The sequence below is a fragment of the Taudactylus pleione genome, unplaced genomic scaffold, assembly GCF_031769625.1.
Source record: "Taudactylus pleione unplaced genomic scaffold, aTauple2 ptg000089l, whole genome shotgun sequence".
Classification (NCBI taxonomy): Eukaryota; Metazoa; Chordata; class Amphibia; order Anura; family Myobatrachidae; genus Taudactylus; species Taudactylus pleione.
In genome coordinates, this window is record NW_028284491.1 from 11,640,059 (window position 1) to 11,655,352 (window position 15,294).

At 46.2% G+C, this 15,294-nt stretch overlaps 1 protein-coding gene across 2 annotated transcripts in view; it reads right to left on the reverse strand.

Moving 5' to 3' along the window:
* The window catches only part of CALCOCO1 (calcium binding and coiled-coil domain 1), a 68,096-nt gene that overhangs the window by 29,624 nt on the left and 23,178 nt on the right, over positions 1-15,294 (reverse strand). For both annotated transcript variants that reach the window (XM_088469285.1, XM_088469284.1), the window contains exons 10-12: positions 5,717-5,812; positions 5,498-5,606; positions 1,173-1,372 (exon numbers count right to left, since the gene is read on the reverse strand). In XM_088469285.1, coding sequence (XP_088325411.1) covers positions 1,173-1,372; positions 5,498-5,606; positions 5,717-5,812 — 405 coding nt within the window. The remainder of the gene's footprint in view (positions 1-1,172; positions 1,373-5,497; positions 5,607-5,716; positions 5,813-15,294) is intronic.

Below are 15,294 nucleotides of genomic sequence, written 5' to 3' on the forward strand. Positions count from 1 at the left end.
ATGCTCAAACAGTACATTGTGCATCCCTGAGACTACCGTACAGTGCATTGAGCATCCCACTTACGGCCATACAGTACAATGGGCATCCCAGTGACTGGCATACAGTACATTACCATTGAGCAGCCCAGTGACCGGCATACATTACATGGAGAATCCCAGTAATAGGTATACAGTACACTGACCAACCCAGTGACCATCATACAGTACACTGCGCAGCCCAGTTACCGCCACACAGTACATTGAGCATCCCAGTTACCGCCATGAGATGATGGCAGTGCATTTGGCATTGTCAGGGTCTCTCCAGCTGTTGTGGCAGTACAAGTTCCAACACATTAGGTTGACAAATTGTGCTGGGTGCTGTGATCCCACCACAGCTAGACAGGTACATGTAGCATTCTAGCTATACATGAGATACCTAGCCTGCTCCACCCTGCATGATATTATATGTGCAGCCTGCGTCTCGCAAACTGTGTGGAGACTGAAGGGAGGGCCAGAGTTTTGCCTGCTGGAACCCTCAGTGACTAGCTACCTACCACCAGGCACAGGAGGATGAATGGTCTGTTCTGGGCTGTATGGGGGTGATGAGAAGGTGGGAAGGAGGATGGGGGTGGGTTTGATCAGCCCTGGGCTATTCAGCTCAAGCAGAAATGTGGCTGGTATCTGGGGAGGGGTCAATTACCAGGAAAATAAACTTTGCTGGTGCTGGCCATTAATAAGCCAGAGCCGGCCCTGATGTGCCTGGGCAGCTCAAGCTGGATTCAGGTCAAAAATATATATAAATTCATTAAGAAGCCCCCGGATCATTGGCCCACTGGGTATACTCCTGAGAAGCCTATGGCCAATCCAATCCTGATGACATTACATAACTACTTTGCACTGTGGGCCTTCATTGCTGCAGTTTTGGAAATCCCAGTTCTAATGTCTTATTATTCATGGCTTGGGTTGTGTATACACATCTTCCAGTCCTCATATAATACAGGAGGCTTTCCTTTGTCAAGTATAAATATGGCATCCCCCTGGTGTTCATGCTGTTTTTTCACTTAGTTTTAATTTCATGATAGTGTTAACTGCATCCTGTTCTAACTGGCAAAATACAGTCATATAGATGGTTATACATAATAACAATTGGTGAGTTCACTTTGTTTGACTCAGGGAACAAACAGACAACTCACAGAGTCAGAGCTGTCCTCAGGCAGTGGCTGCAGCTGGCAAGAGATTGATGCAGGCTGGTTGATCACCACCCTCCGAGGTTCTTGTGGAAACACCGGCAAGGTGGGAGAGATTGTAAAAGGATCTTCTTGCATAGGTTGTCTCTTATTTTCAACAGACTCATCATCTGAGTCGGGGAGACCTAGTGGTGAACTCGATGAACCTGTGTAGTGGAAAGAATTGCAACAGATGATAATATACATTTACAGAACAGTGGTTATATAAACAGAGAATCATGCCAGTAGCAGTGGCTCAATATAGTTGGGAATTTAAAGACTAAATATTTCCTTTCTATATAATTAAATGTCTCTTTGTTGTAAGGAGCTGCATATTTCAATTCATGACAAGTTTAAGAGACGATTTAGGGGCGATGTGCCTCCGAGCATCCTGCGGTGTTCAGCTGCGCACATTATGGTATGAGAAACATTCCTAGTTTTCCTTTAACACTCTAAGAGCCTGATTCAGTGATGTACGCTAACACCATGGTAAGCTCACATCTCCGATGTTTAGGGCCTACGCAGATGAAGGGTCCGTTTAGTGCATGTGCAGAACGGGTCCTGCAATTTCGCTCACAGTCCCCCCCAGCCACAGCAAGATTGACATGCTGCAACTTTCAGACTTTGACTCTAATTATGTCTTTAAAAACGGAACTTATGCTCCGGGATTGGGTCACCGATCCCAGAAAAGGGGGTCGCGTCAGCCCTGTTTTCCGGGAGGGACGAGGCCAGGGTCTGCGTCGGTGGAGGCAGATTTCCTGGCCTCGCAAGTGACCAGGTACCGGCCAGGTTGAGGTAAGCTTCAGCTTACGCAGTGTGGCCAATAGAGCAATGAACTGATGGTCACCATGGTGATCCCACGCAGCGGCTAAGGATTTAATGCTAGAAAGGAACCAAGTGATATTGATACACATTTATTTTGTGCTTTGTGTCTTTTATATAAAGACCTTACAACATCCTTGTATTTGTCCCATTCATGATATTGCCATTTTTACTATATATCGTTTATCTCCATTAATCCTTTGATAAATCACTCTTTGGGCAGATTCTTGGTGAGTACTATGCCAGCTGACATGGTTTATTTTGAGATAAACAGCTCTGCATTTGCCCAGAAAGCAGCCACTTGAAGAGGGGAAACAGGGGTGTACTATGGTGAAGCATAGTACAATATGCATGAATATAAACACCTGCAGACAGGGACATAGAGCCTGATTCAGACCCACTCGCGAGCGGCTGTCCGCTCGCAAGTGGGTCGATGGTCTGCACTGCGCATGCGCACGACGGAGGGAGCTCCGTCGTGCGCATGTGCGAGACGCGACGAGCGAAGGACTTTCCTTCGCTCGTAGTGTCTGATCAAAGGGGGCGTGCTGTCGATGTTGATTGACAGCACGCCCCCTTTGGTGGGCGTGCCAGGGGCGTGCCTCCCAGACGGAGGCGTTCCCAAGGGAACGCCTACCGTCAGAAGCCGGCCACACTGACATCACTAGTGATGTCAGTGGGAGTGATTTTGGCTCTGATAGAGCCAAAATCACTCCTGGCCTTGCGGTTGAGAAACTCAACCGCAGGCTTCTGCATGCAGTGGAGATGGTCAAAACCATCGCGACCATCATCCTGCACGCTCGTATATGCTGTGGGTGGTGACCCACAGCTATACGAGCGTCCAGGAGGACGCTCCATATTTATGGAGGTGGGCCCTGATTCAGAGCGAGCGCTCTGGTCAGAGCGTCCGGCTCTGAATCAGGGCCATAGTCACATATGCACCTGAGCTAGTCATATTGTTTCCGGGTGCCAAGGGTAGGTACAACTACCAGCAACAGCACCGGTATTAGTGAGCTGCTTGAGATTGGCTGATTATGAATGCACCACTGACGGTGGTAAGTGCTTTTCTTTGTTATACCTAAGCTTTTTCATAATATAATGGAGAATTGTTTTATGGATGTCTAAAACTGAAAGCATATTTGCACGCAAAAGCAAATTGCTTAAAACAATTAGCATTTGCAATAGGCTATTTTATGTTCATTTTTTTTTTTGCCTAAATTACACCCATCTGCAACCACTCTGGTGTGCCTGCAAATGAAAGTTTTTATTTCTCACAATGGAATCATATTAGATGAGGTCCAGTGGTGTAACTAGGGTATTTGGAGCCGAGGGCAAAATGAAAAATGGAAGCCCCCCGCCCACTATGTGCACCTGTGGTGCACGCCTGTTGTAGTGCACAATATGCAGTGCCCCTTATACAGTGCCCCAGTAGTGCCCCTTATACAGTGCCCCCAGTAGTAGTGCCTCTTACACATAACACACACAGACAGACAAAATTATACTTACCAAAATTCCCGCTCCTGCGCCTGTCGCTGTACGCTCCTCCCATTCCACTCGCCACTATGGGAGAGACGTTATGACGTCTCTCCCTCCACCCACTGCGGGAGCCAGAGATCATGAGTGAGCTCCAGCCCATCTCCAACCCAGCCTGTCTGACTCTTATTGGCTGTTAAAACAAACACACCGCCGGCGGCGTGTTTGTTGTAGTGTGTAGTGCCGTGACTGCATGGCCCTGGACTGCGGTCGGCAGCGACCCCCACGCCACCGAGTCCGATGGCACCCAGGGCACGTGCCCGCTCGACCCCCCACATTTCACCACTGATGAGGTCTTACAGTTATCTTTATGTATATAAAATACTTTTGTTAACCACAGTTGATATGCATCTGTTTTGCGTTGCTTTTGTGGGGGGTTTTATAATGGGATTTTGACCAAACTGACTTACAAAACAATGTTAAACCATCGTAAAGCCGACATCTATTTGGTCAATCAGAAGAGGAATTACAATGAACTTAAGGCATGATTCAGACCCGGACGCTAAGCCGCGAACGCACGCTATGGCCCATAATCGCACGTTTGCGCATGCGTATGTCAATCACTGTGATCGGGAATTGTGCGCTCGTAGTACACAGACTGGACGCTAATTTGAGTGACAGATAGTGCCGTTTGTGGGTGGTAACAGGGGAAGGTGCTTGTGAATGGGGGAGTGGTGCTGCGAACGCAGGCGTGTCTGGGCGTCTAAACAGCGTTTTATGGGTGTGCATAATTAGCAAAGAAGTGTCATTGCACACGTTACTTGGTTATATTTTAGACAGCACTGATCGCAGTTCTTGTTGTGGGGTAGGGTCTAACTCAAACGCTGCGTGCAGCTACGATGTCACCGATTAATCACACACTTCCTGGTGATGATGTGTGCTATGAAAGAAAGGAGGGCGTCTTTATACCGGCGTGCGTTCGCTCTGCCGTCACTCTCTAAGACATAGAAGGCGCCCTTACACCAGACAGTGCGATCGCGTTATTTGCATGCCCGGCCCCTTTTGGCTGCGTGAGAGCGTAGCTTAGCGTCCGGGTCTGAATCGACCCCTTTTATTGAAGGCAATTATTATATATTGCAAAAGAAGTCAGAAATTATTACATTGATAATTATCTTATGAGGGAAATACTATTTTGTTAATATATTACTGGAAAAATTATTGTTTAATTTTATCAACAGAGCAATAATATTTATCAATAATATTAAAGGGGCAATGCTAATTATTAATTGGTGCTTAATCATCACTAAAAGCAATCAGTGCTCCTTGCTCCTCGCTTACTCTCTCCCCTCTGTGTCACCCGTTTGTCTCCCTCTCCGCTTTAGATTGTATGCTCTCAAAGCAGGGCCCACTTCCCTCATATGCTTTTACTTCCCTCACTTATGCCATCATTTTCTCCCCACTGCCAACAGTGGCACCAAGCCTTTGGGTTCAGCCGGCGTTGCTTACTTGTGTATTATGACTGCTCATGCAGCAATGTTTATTAATCCTGTAGTCCATGTTTTACAATGTTTTGTACTGTAAGGGGGGTATTTACTAAAGTGCAGACTTTTGGAAGTAAAGATGTTTCCTACAGCAACCAATCAGATGCTAGCTATTATCTTCTAGGAGGTGCTAGATAAATGATAAGAAAATCTGATTGGTTGCTATGGGCAACATCTCCACTTCTAAAAACGTGCACCTTATTAAATATACCCCTAAGTTTAATTTTTTTAATTTGGTTCATACTGTTTCTATACTATGTAAGGCACTGCAGATCCCTTGTGGTGCCATATAAAGGATGATAATAATAATAATAATAATCTTATATTAAATGTGAAGTATGAAACAAGTTAACTTTACGGTTAGTAAAAAGAAATCTAAAGCACTCAGTAAGTAAACTAAACACATGACCGTGGACAAAAAACTGATTGAGACTCGGATGATGAGACATGAAGACATACTAAATCCTGCAGAGGTGGTCTCTTCCTCAATCATTTTGTCTTCTTTCCACTTCTCATCGGCAAGCTTGTCCAGACGTTCCTCAAGCCTCCTCACATACTGCATTATCTCCTGATAGGTGAACAGAAGTGGAGTTAAATCTACTGCAGTCAGATGGAGTAAAGCAAATCTGCCACCACACAGCGGCAGGATGATATGGAATGCACAGGTACATAGCTCACCTGTCTCTCCTCCTTCAGCTGTTCTTTTTCCATCTGTGCTACCTTCAGGGCAGATTTCAACTCGCTCAGCTCTCGCCTGCTCTCTGATAACTGCACCTGTACAACATAAGGCAAATAATTAAAAGCTTGAAGTCACTATACCGTCAAGCTGGCCACACACGGTACAAACGTTGTTTTTCAATATGGCAAAGTTGACCAATCACTGCAGTGTGTTTAGGTTGCATTCCTAATGAAAACCTCACCCAAATGGGTCTTATTTACAGATGGGTCCACATACATCTAGCATTAAACACTCTTCTAGTCGTGCCATACCGTTGGGTGACTCGGTAGCGCCGAGCATCTTTTTGTGCATCATTTTACCTTCAAAGGTGTCTTAGTTGCACAACTATGCGACTAGTGATTAAAATTATATGCAGCATGCCTATGTTCTGTGAGTGCGTGCTTGTGCCGATATGCAGCATGCCTATGTTCTGTGAGTGCGTGCTTGTGCCGATATGCAGCACGCCTATGTTCTGTGAGTGCGTGCTTGTGCCGATATGCAGCATGCCTATGTTCTGTGAGTGCGTGCTTGTGCCGATATGCAGCATGCCTATGTTCTGGGAGTGCGTGCTTGTGCCGATATGCAGCATGCCTATGTTCTGTGAGTGCGTGCTTGTGCCGATATGCAGCATGCCTATGTTCTGTGAGTGCGTGCTTGTGCCGATATGCAGCATGCCTATGTTCTGTGAGTGCGTGCTTGTGCCGATATGCAGCATGCCTATGTTCTGTGAGTGCGTGCTTGTGCCGATATGCAGCATGCCTATGTTCTGAGAGTGCGTGCTTGTGCCGATATGCAGCATGCCTATGTTCTGTGAGTGCGTGCTTGTGCCGATATGCAGCATGCCTATGTTCTGTGAGTGCGGTGTATCTGCATGCGAAATGCTACGTTACAGTGTCAGCAGGGTTTCGCATGCAGATACACCGCACTCACACACAGAACATAGGCATGTTGCATATCATTTTAATCAACAGAAACTGTGGACCTGATTCAGAGCCGGACACTATTTGCAAACGGTTGTTCAGAAAAAGGGGCCGGCTATTTAAATTGAGCGCTCGCTCTTTGCGGTCTGTTGACGCCTCTATGTCTGAGTAAGCGAACGAAACATGCGCTCGCTATTTTGTAAAGACGCCCCCTGGCCGTTCGCATCATACGTCATCTCCGCTATTTATTAGATTAATCGAGTACATCGAAAGGCGTCTGAACTGCTCGCAGTGCTTGTGGTAGGTTTTACTTCCCACAATCACTGCGAGCAGTTCAGGCTAAAAGACAACCAAGTGACGCGATCGATGACACTCTTACTAATTATGCACTCCCATTAAACGCAAGTTTTGACCGTTTGGCACGCCTGCATTCGGATCTCCACTCCCCCGTTTTCAAGCACCTTCCCCTGTTACCACCCACAAACGCCTCATTCTGTCACTCAAATTAGCAGGCCCTCGCTGTTTTGCGAGCGCACAATTTCTGACCGCAATGACTACAGCTGTGGAACTACAAGAGCAGATGGCAGTGTTGCCATTTGATTGTGGTGTGTAGACAAATTACTCATTGCTTTATTTGTTTGATGGTCGCGCCAAACCACCTGATCACAATGTATGTTGGAGGACATTTATTAGTATTATTATTTATATTAATTCTGGAAGTTCTCATCTTATTTTCCTAATATGATAAATAGGAAATTGCTTACCAATACAAAATAATACTATTAGCCTATTTGCTGCTGAGGCATTTATTTCACCCTGGTGCTGAGACACTTTTGGCTCATCTGATTCTGACTTCCATATCAGCAATGTTTCAGTACACATACATCACTCCTTTTCAGAACACTTTGCATTTGAGAAAATACCATTGGCTTATTATAACCAAGAATAGAGTACACAGTTCTTTTGGACAGTGTCATAAAATCAGAAAGTAATGTAAACAAGCCGTAGAGGACAGTCATACCTATCTGGCCCGCAGGGGATGCAATCGGGAAGCCGGCTGACATTATACCGACAGTCGGCTTCCCGACTGTCATATCCCAGAGAGGGTGAAATGCCTGGTGTCTAGATGTAGACGCCGCTCATTTCACTGACGCCAGGAGACCGGCGCCAGGCTGCCGCTGCCAGGAATCAACCGGTTCCGATTTCATACCGATTCCGGCCTGCAGGTCTCCTGATAGGAACCATAGCCTATTTGTATGGATTGAGTTTCCATATTTGCACTCATGGCACCATCTATGTTATCACCACTTTTCTGTTTCCATATATGAGATAAATGCATTATATAGGACGTTTAAATTTTTTTCCCATTTTACATTTATTTGTTAAATTAATATCCAGCAAACAGTTGAAAAAGAGAAATAGTCATACCATCCTGAATAGCTGCTGGTCTCCTAACAAAAATGGTCTCCAGTTTGTAGCGGTTGACGTAATCTAAAGCAATCTCAGGAATTAATATTTATATATTTATTTATTAACAGTTTCGTATATAGCGCAGCATATTACATTGTGCTTTACAATTGGAACATTAATAGAACAAAACAGGGTAAGAACAGACAGATATATAGGTAGGAAGGCCATCCGGTGATCATAAGTGACCAACAGATAAAAAATAGAAAGGGTCTTCCTTGTTGCCTTTTTTCCCAAAAGTAAGTGGGAGTAATAAGGAAGGGCAGTAATTTGGTTTCAAAGAGAGTAATTTGTATTTAATATTGTGGGTTTATTTGTTTGGAGATCATAAATACTTGACAAAAAATAAATGGTGCACCCTAGTTTGAGAGAAGAGATTCCTGTCCTCCAAATAAAAATTGTTACAGCAATGTTAAGGAACAGTATTGTAGCTATAAAATAGCCTCATCCCGCAACAGTCATATATATATATTTATTTCTTTAAATTATTTATTATTTGAAAAAAAGGAACACCCTTATTGAAAAAGCGGTCTCCCATCTTTAAAATGAAGGTGTCAAATTCATTTTGGAGCCATAGCTCTTCAATCTACTTTAATGCTATTTGTTGCCTGCTGATAAAAAATAATCGGGAAATATTTAAACAAGCACCCCTCCAGTAAAAGAGAGGACTTCCCCCCTTGCAAACATGGTTACCCAATGTTTGTCGGAGCCAGGGATAGGGAGATCAAGGCTCTGAGAGAGCCTCCCCCTATCCCTTGCTTTTCCACAGCTTGTTGCCTTGGTAAATGTCTCGATGATTCCGCACTATAAGAAAATCATGGTTTATGGTGTGCAGCGATCAGTACGTTTTCTAGCAGGCCTTTAACTGCAAGGTTAGTGGAACTAGCCCTTCTCATGCAGAGGGCGAATCCGAATCAACCTTAACAGCCAAGGATTTACAATGGAAAATATATTAGTATATTAGTTGGTAGCAATGAATAAATATAAGAGGGCCTGATTCAGAGATGAATGTAATGGCTATTCCGTACGAAGATCAAGCGATTGTTTGCCATCCAGTAAGTCGCACTGCGCGTGCGCTGTGATCGCTTTGTGATTACGGACGCACATAGGAATACACCGCACAGTGATTGACAGGTTGTTAGCATTTGGGGGTGGTAAAAGGGGAGTGGTCAGAAAAACAGTCGTGTCTGTACGTTTAAACGCCATTTTATGGGCGTGCATAAATTATCCACTGTGATTGCCTATTCAGCATGAGAGTCCTCTGCGTGAGAGGAGAGCTGCCGAGTCTGCGGCTGGTCAGACCTGACCTGCCATAAGGGCAATATGGCTGTACACATCGTACAATGTTACCAATATTTACGTGGGCATCATTATACTTGGGTGATCTTTGCAAACATTAGCATATTGTAGTAGCTGCGTTGCATATGAAAACTCAGCTGTGATCGCATTAGCGTCTATCTCTGAGTCAGTCCAAGAAACCACATTACATGACTTGGCGAATATATGTTAAGAACCATTTTAGTTCATGGTTGGGGCCCATACATGTTTACACCTTAAATTGGTAAAATAAATGGATTCCATATTTGAAATGTCTATACATAATATTTTATGTCACAGTAATATTTTATTTCCAAGATACAGAAAAAAAATTACAATCTGTATTATTTCATTTAGTGTATACAAAGGAATGAATCGTGTATCAAGTCTAAAAAAAAAAAAAAGAGAGTTATTGTAAAACTTACCTTTGTTAACTCTCTTTCTTCAAAATCCATAGGGTCCACAGGGGAGACAATGGGTTGTAGGTGGGACTTGGAGGACCGGACACCAACAGCAAAGCTTTTCAATCCCAGGAAGCTCCGGTCCCTCCCCCTATACCCCGCCCACAGCCTGAGGGCAACTCAGTTTTATTAACAAGCCCAAGGCAGGAGCAGGATAGGAAAGAAGGGAGACTGGTACACTGAAAAATCACACTCTCACACAGAGAAGGAAATAAGTGACCAAGAGAAAAACCCATAGAAGCCAGGTTTGTCAGGGCGGGTGCCCTGTGGACTCTATGGACTTCGAAGAAGGAGAGTTAGCAAGGGTAAGTTTTACCATAACTCTCCTTTCCTTCTTCAGGGTCCATAGGGCTCCACAGGGGAGAAAATGGAGATGTCCCAAAGCAGTCGTTCAAGGGCGGGGAGGCTCCAGAGCTGAGAGGAGTACCCTGTGCCCGAAGGAAGCATCCTGAGAGGCAAAGTATCAAAGGCATAGAACCTAAGAAAGGTGTGGACAGAAGACCACGTAGCTGCCTTTGCATAGTTGTTCAGCAGAGGCGCCATGCCGGGCTGCCCACGAGGGACCCACAGAGCGAGTAGAATGAGCAAATACTGTAGCTGGCACAGGAAGGCCAGTCTGCGTGTAAGCCTGTGAGATAGTCATGCGAATCCATCTGGCCAGAGTCTGGTTGTTAATAGAAAGCATGGTGGTCGCTCACATCAGCTTAATGATATTGCTCAGGTGCTTGTAAAAGGCGGGGTTTATACTGAACCACAGAAAAAAGAAGATTCCCTCCAGCACACTGCAGCAATATTAGCAAAAATACTTGAATCCTACATGATAATAGAAATTCAGAGGTATTGGTTGCATACACTTGCAAATTTATGATTAAGCTCCGGGCCAGCGTCAAGGCTCCTCTATACCGGCGTCCCTAACATTAAGGGGTTCTCATCCGAGGCGCAGAGCAGCCCAAAAGAACCCAGCCAAGGACCACTCCCAGGGCATCACACGAAAAATGGAAGAAAGGTGATAGTGAAGTGTAAAGTATAGATGTGTCAAGATAATCAGTAAGTGTTAATATAATAAGAAAGAATTAAAATAACATAAATAATAAACAAACAAATGGAAAGGTGATGAAAAAATATCTATGTGAATTAAGTGGTGATGCCCTGAAAAAGGCCCAGCCAGAGCCACTCCCAGGCCCCACGCCCAAACGCTCACCCCAAAATAATTATTGCTACAAAATAGTAGCACCCACTCTGGGTCATATAATTACAATTAATGTACTGCATGATAACAGCACATGATAAGCTGAGAGCTGACTCACCTAGGAGGTACCCCAAAAACCTCCAAATGGCACTATACGGACTAGCACATCCTCCCAATGCTGGCTCCTTTCATGCCTCTCAGAATTGCAAATAGAAAGTATGGTGGTCGCTCACATCAGCTTAATGATATTGCTCAGGTGCTTGTAAAGGGTGGGGTTTATACTGAACCACAGAAAAAAGAAGATTCCTTCCAGCACACTGCAGCAATATTAGCAAAAATACTTGAATCCTACATGATAATAGAAATTCAGAGGTACTGGTTGCATACATTTGCAAATATATGATTAAGCGCCGGGCCAGCGTCATGGTTCCTCTATACCGCCATCCCTAACATTAAGGGGTTCACGTCCAAGGCGCAGAGCAGCCCAAAAGAACCCGGACAAGGACCACACCTTGTCAGAGTCTGGTTTTTAGCTGGCCAGCCCCTCTTATGGAATCCATATAAGATAAAGAGGGAGTCTGATTTCCTGATGGAACTAGTGCGGTCCAAGTAGATCACATCCAAAGAGGCCTCACCTGCCAAGAGGTCTGGTGATTGAAAGGCCGGAACCACAATTTCCTCATTAAAGTGGAAACGAGAAACCACTTTGGGAAGGAAGACCGGGCGCGTTCTAAGAACGGCCCTGTCCTGATGAAAGATTAAATAGGGGAAGCAACATGAAAGCTCACCTAAATCCGATACCTTACGGGCAGATGCTATAGCCAGAAGAAACAGCCTTCGCAGTGAGCCACTTGACATCCACTGATTCCAAGGGTTCGAATGGAGGTTCCTGAAGTGCGTGGAGAACCACTGACAAATCCCATGTAGCCACAGGAGGGACAAAGGGAGGTTGTACACGTAGAACACCCTGTAGGAAGGTGAGAACATCCAGTACAGGAGCAATTCTGCGCTGGAACCAGATGGACAGAGCAGAGACGTGCACTTTCAGAGATGCTAGGTGGAGTGCAATCCAGCCTGAAGAAAGGCAAGTGTTCTAGAAACCTAAAAAACTTGAGGGTCATAGTTTTTAGGGGCACATCACTGGAAATATGTATGCCATACCTGGTTTACGAGCTCTGATCATGGTCAGGACCACAGAGCTAGAAAATCCCTTAGACATTAGGAGGGATGTCTCAAGAGCCAAGCCGTTAAAGACAGGTGGGCCAGGTCCAGATGTAGACAGGAACTTTGAGACAACAGGTCTGGTCGTAGAGAAAGTTGAAGAGGAACGTCTATGGAGAGGCTCTGAAGGTCGGAGTACCAATGGCGTCTGGGCCAAGCCGGAGCTACCAACAGGACTGTGCCTCCTTCCAGTTTGAATTTCCGAAGATCTCGAGGAAGCAGGGATATTGGAGAGAAGAGGTGCGCCAAATGGAAGGTCCACCTCACAGATAATGCATCCACGAAGGCCGCGTTGGGGTCCCTTGTCCTGGCTCCATACACTGGAAGTTTGTGGTTGTGTCTTGAGACCATGAGATCCACATCTGGTAGACCCCACTTTTCCACCAGAAGCTGAAAGACTTCTGGATGTATAAACCACTCTCCTGCATGCACGTTGTGACGGCTTAAGAAATCCACTTCCCAATTGAGAATTCCTGGGATGAACACTGTGGAGATGGTTGGGAGATGGCGTTCGGTCCATGTGAGAATGCGGGACACTTCTGCCATTGCTGCCCGACTTTGAGTGCCTCCTTGGTGATTGGGGTAGTTCACTGCCGTGGCATTGTCAGACTGTACTTGTACTGGCCTGCTCTGAAGGATATTCTGAACCAGAGTGAGAGCTCTGTAGATGGCCTGGAGTTCCAGGATGTTGATTGGTAAGACTGCCTCGGCTGGAGTCCAGCGTCCGGTCACCACGCCCCACCCGGGAGGCTTGCGTCCGTGGTTAGGAGTACCCAGTCCGGGATCCAAAAAGGGTGTCCCTTGTTCAAGTAGGACATCTGTAGCGACCAGGCCAGGGACAGGCGAACCTCCGGGGAGAGGCTCATCATCTGTGATCTGAGCAGATGAGGCAGCCCGTTCCACTTGGAGAGGATCAGGTGTTGTAGGGGCCTTGAGTGAAACTGAGCAAACGCCACCATTTCGAAGGTGGACACCATGGATCCAGGGTCTGCATTGCAAAGTGCATTGACACTCGGCGACTGTGTAGTAGTCTGCACACCCCGTGCTGTAATACCGAGATTTTGTCTGCCGTTAGGAAGATTTTCTGAACCTGAGAGTCCAGGAGGGCTCCCAGATGTACCATTCTTTGAAAAGGTGTCAAGGAAGACGTTTTCCAGTTGATCAGCCAACCGTGCGTTTGTAGAAATGCAATGGTTATCTGTAGATGGCAGTGAACAATTTCTGGGGAGTTGGCCCACAGCAAGAGATCGTCTAAATATGGGAGCAGTCTGATCCCTTGACGACGAAGATAGGCCGCAGTCTGATCGTCTAAATATGGGAGCAGTCTGATCCCTTGATGACGAAGATATGATCTTGGTAAAGACCCTAGGAGCAGTTGAAAGGCCAAAAGGCAGAACCTGAAATTGGTAATGTTGCTGTAGTATAGCAAACCGGAGATATTATTGAGGAGAAGGCACTATAGGTACATGTAGGTAAGCATCCTGAATGCCCAGAGACACCATAAAAAGTGTCCCCAGGTTCCATAGTCAGGATAATAGAGCTGCGGGTATCCATACAAAACCTGGGCACCCTGATAAACTTGTTCAGAGACTTGAGGTTGAGGATAGGCCGATGAGACCCGTTGGGCTTCTGAACTAAGAAAAAGGTAGAATAGTCCTTCCCTCGCTGTGCGGAAGGGACTGGAATTATTACTCCTGAGAGCTGTAAGGACTGAATGGTTTGGAGCAGCAGGGCCTTGCTTGGGTCCGATGGAGGGCCTGTGCAAAGAAATGCTGGGGCGGTTGCCTCAGGAAGGAGATAGCACATCTGTGGGAGACCACTTCTCTTACCCAGGCGTCTGTTGTAGTCTGCCTCCAGAACTGGATGAATTGAAGAAGTCAGCCTCCCACCCTTTGAGCCCGCAGGGGGAGGCCTGCCCCGTCAGACTGAAGGCATGTCCTCAGATTTGGTAGGTGGATGTCTAGTAGCCCAGGTCTGTTTGGTCCTAGGCTTGGAATCCTTAGACGATGTCTGATGCGGTGTTCTCCCCAGGCTGTTTTGTTCAGGCGCATCGCCCAGCATAAACAGCCCCACTGCCCGGCACTCCCTCTCGCCCCAATGTGCCATGTCCCTGTCGCCCCCAACATGTTCTTGTTGTCACGGACACGGATGCCGGATGTGACACCGAGCTGCCAGCCATTTATCACCAGTGGGACCGCCCCCTTCGTGGGATGGAGTCTTTGCAGCCTATCCAAGCGGAGTCTCTGCAGTCAATCAGGACAACCGTGCAGAGGTCTGGAGTCTGGGCTCTGCCGCAGCAGTGTCTCATAATAAAGGAGGGCAGGTAGAGTTGGATTTAGGAGGGGGCGAGTACACCCTGATCAGCAGTGTATCTGAGATCGGATCTTCGTTACGGATGTGATCCGAAGTGGTGTGCTACCGCTGAAGGGAAAGGGACCCTGGGACATTAGTGCGGCCGCAGAGCAAAATGATTGGCAGACTGTTATTAAACTGTAAAGTTGATATAGCTTTATGTGTATATAACCTTTCTGTGTTGGAAGTCCTGTGAGTGCTGCTGCTCTACGTCTGCTACATACGTCGTCTCCCATAGAAGGCACCCGGTCATGCTGTTTTTCAATTAGAGAGTGATTGCCAGCCTCTTTTCATTATCTATCTATCTTGATTTTTATATGTGATGGAAAAGGGAGCAACTGTCTAATTTTTTTAGTCTTTCCTAAATTATGGGGGGCGCTAGTACCTTACTTTGCCAGGGGCGCTTGAACCCTTAGATACACCCCTGGCTCTCAGTGCGTCTGACATCTGTGTCCTCCGGCTATAAGGACACGATAGTGAGGGTTCTGGACGACGGGACGTGGCGCAAGGGAGTGCCAGGCAGTAAGTTGTACGGGGATGCACCGTATTGGCGCCAGGGAGAGTGCCCCAAGTTTAAGCCATTATAAGGTCAGGACTTAAAACATTTTATA